A 4,358-nucleotide genomic window follows, 5' to 3' on the forward strand; every position below is an offset into this window, starting at 1 on the left:
AATGTGTTTCAACTCCATCCAGGATAATACAAAAGATGTGAAGTCAACATCTGTCTTCATGGCTGAATAGTATTCCATGGTGTGCATGTACCATGATTTGTTAATCCATTCCTGAGTAGATGGGCATTATTGTTTCTCATTCCCAGGCACTGCTCACAGCTCTTGTAATGCTTGATGAACAAAATGCCCCCCCCCAAAAAAAATCTGCTTCAAGGAAGCTGGCAGTCTAGTGGGAGAAAGCAAACAATTAAAAAAAAATGTAATGTTCAGATGATAAAAAAGTGCCATAGAAAAAAATGAAGCAGGGAAGGGGAATGGAGGAGTTGCCATTTTAAATAGGATGATGAAGAAAAGCCTCACGGAGCATAACACATTTGATGTAGGTGAAGAAACAAGCTGTGTGGATGTCTGTGTAAACAATATTCCAGGAAGAGAGAACAGCAAGTACAAGGCCACGCAGGCTGGAGAGCGCCTGGTGTGTGAGAGAGACACAAGGAGACCAGTGGGACAGGAGCAGGGCAGCAAGTGGGAAGCAGATGAGCTCAGAGGTGTAACTGGCGGTTGGAAGGATTTTTATAAGCCACAGTAAGAATTTGACTTCTACTCTGCGTAAGATAGGAAATTATTAGAAGACATGGAGTAATAGTGGCAAAGTTTAATTTGTATTTTAAAGGTATTAACTTTTACAGGGGCCAATCATTTTGAGAATAGAAGGTGGTAGAAAAAGAGTGGAAGCAGGAGATCAACAGGTCAGGTCTCACCGCAGTCCAGACAAGAGATGATGGAGCAAGGGTGACAACAGTGCAGGGGTTAAGAACTGGTTAGGGGCTCGGCACCTATATTTCAGCAGCTAGGGCACCAGCCACATACACTGGGGCTGACAGGTTCGAACCCAGCCCTGGCCTGCCAAACAACAATGACAACTACACAAAAAATAAAATAGCAGGTCGCTGTGGTGGGCACCTGTCTACTTGGGTCCCAGCTACTTGGGAGGCTGAGGCAAGAGAATTGCTTAAGCCCAACAGTTTGAGGTTGCTGTGAGCTATGATGCCATGGTATTTTACCAAGGATGACATAGTGAGACTCTGTCTCAAAAAAAAAAAAACAGCACTGGTTAGGTTCTGGGCTGGGCATCACAGCTGTAATCCCAGCACTTTGGGAGGCTGAGGCAGGAGAATTGCTTGAGCTCAGGATTTGGAGGCCAGCCAGCCACCACACCATAAGTCTCCACAAAAAATAGAAAAATTAGACAAGTGTGGTGGCTGACACTTGTACTCCCAGGTGTTTGGGAGGCTGAGGCAAGATGATCACTTGAACTGAAGAATTGAAGGCTGCAGTGAGCTAAGATTGTATCACTACACTCCAAGCTAGGTGACAGAGACCCTGTCTCTAAACAAACAAAACCTAGTTAGATTCTGGATGTATTTTGAGCTGGAGCTTGGAGCTGGTAGGATTTGAGAACAGAAAGGATATAGGATGAGAGAAAAGGAAATGAATCAAAGATGACGCTTGAGGCTTTTGTCTATGCAACCAGGAGGAACTGACCTTTATTATATGGAGAAGACTTGGGGTGGTGGCAGCAAGGATCAGGAGTTTAGTTTTGGACATGTTAAGTTTGAGATGCCTATTAAACATTGGAGGGGATATGTCAAGAATATAGGTGGATATGAAAATCTAGAGTTCAGGAAAAGGTCTGAGAAGAGTTGGGAGGGTTGAGAAGGGACAAACCCTTTGAATGGCACCGAATTTGGGTAGTGTCATCAGCAATGGTACATCCTCATGGGAAGTGGGAAGCTTGTTCCTCCATCTAGAATACTGGTCATACCATGTTCTGTCTATAAAAAAGCCACTATTGGTCAATCATCTATATTTTCCATGTTTGTTGGCATCTTTCTTCGGCCGTGACTGTCCCTAGGTGGCACCCATGCAAACACTAAAATTCTTTACATCTTGTTACAACACACACTCACTATGCTTTCTATGAACTATATTTTACCCATTAAAAGGAGGTCTTATTAATCAAGAACAAGAGCCCTTCCTTTGGTGCTCACCACAGGTCACACAATCTTTTCTTTTTTTTTTTTTGTAGAGACAGAGTCTTACTTTATGGCCCTCGGTAGAGTGCCATGGCGTCACACAGCTCACAGCAACCTCCAACTCCTGGGCTTAAGCGATTCTCTTGCCTCAGCCTCCTGGGTAGCTGGGACTACAGGTGCCCGCCACAATGCCCGGCTATTTTTTGGTTGCAGTTTGGCCGGGGCCGGGTTTGAACCCGCCACCCTCCGTATATGGGGCCGGTGTCTTACCGACTGAGCCACAGGTGCCGCCCACACAATCTTTTCTTAATATAGGATATTTTGGATATGAGTAAACCAGCCAGATGGTTCAATATGTCTGCAAATAACTCAAAGGTTAACAACACAAGCCACTTTATGGGAATATGGTCTAAATAAGGCATACAGTTTTGTCCCATAACAGGTGCCCAATTAAGTCGATTAATCAACCAGTTGGGCTAGACCAGCACATCATACAAATCTTTGCATGTAGGATCATCCTGAAAAGTACCAGATGTCCTAAAAATAAATACATACAGATTGTAGGATCTTCTAGGAAAGAATTTTCTGGTATCTCTGCCTGTCACTGTGTTCCAAGTTAGAATCCTTTCACAGGAAGAATCTTCATGCAGGCTTATGACAAAGTTTTCTCTTTTGTCATTCTAGTTTTGTTTTGTTTTGTTTCTTTCCTGATAATGTCTGTCTTAAGGAAAATGGAAATTAGCCTCTATCAGGCCTGCTAATGTCCAAAATCTTTGGAAGTTATTTCTAACATCAAGATAGCCCTCCCAAGTTCAGAGAAAGATCCTTTCCCTGAGGCAAAGGGCCTGGCTGACTCCTCTGACATCACTCTTTAAGGATCAGAAATTTATCTCCAAACCCAGAATGGCTTTGGCAATTGTAAATTCATTTAAATAATTTTGGTGGATTTTTTTTTATTTGCTGATACTATAATACCACCCCTGACAGAGTGGTGCTTCTTTTCAGTTGACTTAAGTTTGTCTGCCAATCTTTATTTATTTATTTTTTATTTTATTTTTTTTTGTGTTTTTTGGCCGGGGCTGGGTTTGAACCCGCCACCTCCAGCATATGGGACCAGTGCCCTACTCCTTGAGCCACAGGCGCTGCCCTGTCTGCCAATCTTTAGAAAGTAGGCCTTAGTTTTGCTACATTTTGTAGTCTGTTATGATTTTCTAAATTTTATTACATCTCTTTCAGAAATCTTTTCATCTCCTCATATGGCAGCCTCCCAGTTTGTTAATACTGTTTTCCAAAAACTACTCACATTTTATTTATTTATTTATTTACTTACTTACTTATAGACAATCTTACCCTGTTGGCCAAGGCTAGAGTGCCCTGGCATCATAGCTTAGAGCAACCTCAAACTCTTGGGCCCAAGCAATCTTCTTGCCTCAGCCTCCTGAGTAGCTGGTGCTACAGGTATATGCCACCATGCCAGGCTAGTTTTTCTATTTTTAGTAGAGATGGGGTCTTGCTCTAGCTCAGAATGGTCTCAAACCCCGGAGCTCAAGCAATCCTCCCACCTCGGCCTCTCAGAGTGCTAGGATTACAAGCATGAGCCACCCTACCCAGCCTAAATACTACTCACATTTTAGATGTTGTGTGTGTTTTCTCTCTTTCTTTCTTTTTTTTTTTGAGACAGAGTCTCACTATATCGCCCATGGTAGAGTGCTGTGGTGTCACAGCTCACAGCAATCTCAAACTCTTGGGCTTAAGCAATTCTCTTGCCTCAGCCTCCCAGGTAGCTGGAACTACAGGTGCTCACCACAATGCCTGGCAATTTTTTTGCAGTTGTCATTGTTTAGCTGGCCCATGCCAGGTTAGAACCCGCCACCCTCAGTGTATGTGGCTGGCGCCATAACCACTGTGCAACAGGTGCTAAGCCTGTTGTGTATGTTTTCTATGAAAAGAGTCAGCCAAGCCTTTTTGACCTTTGACAAGAGACTAAAAGTTCTTGGTCTGTTTCATTTCCAGTCCCCTTTCTGGTGAGGCCTTCTGAAGTGCAGGGGTACACCAACTTTCATGGAATGATATATAATGATTCCCATGTTACTTTCTTACACAGTAATGGAATGGAAAAAAAAGATAATAGATAATACATTTTGATTAATTTTCAAATAATACTGAAGTCACTCTCCAAATCTCTACCACTGCAGATCATGTATGTACACATATTTAACTGTTAATTTTCATATAACTATAGATCTTCAAAATATGCACAGAAATGTACAGCAAAGTCCCATGCACCCTTCCCCTAACCTCCCTCAATGTTAACATCTTACA

The 4,358-nt window shown here is 42.7% G+C and overlaps 1 protein-coding gene across 1 annotated transcript in view; it reads left to right on the top strand.

The window, feature by feature from the left end:
* Nucleotides 1–343: 343 nt before the first annotated feature.
* WNT8B (Wnt family member 8B) overlaps nt 344–4,358 on the top strand; it is an 8,714-nt gene continuing 4,699 nt past the window's right edge. The window contains exon 1 of the mRNA XM_053583510.1: nt 344–585. Coding sequence (XP_053439485.1) covers nt 344–585 — 242 coding nt within the window. The remainder of the gene's footprint in view (nt 586–4,358) is intronic.

Source organism: Nycticebus coucang, chromosome 3 (assembly GCF_027406575.1).
Source record: "Nycticebus coucang isolate mNycCou1 chromosome 3, mNycCou1.pri, whole genome shotgun sequence".
In the NCBI taxonomy this organism is placed as follows: domain Eukaryota; kingdom Metazoa; phylum Chordata; class Mammalia; order Primates; family Lorisidae; genus Nycticebus; species Nycticebus coucang.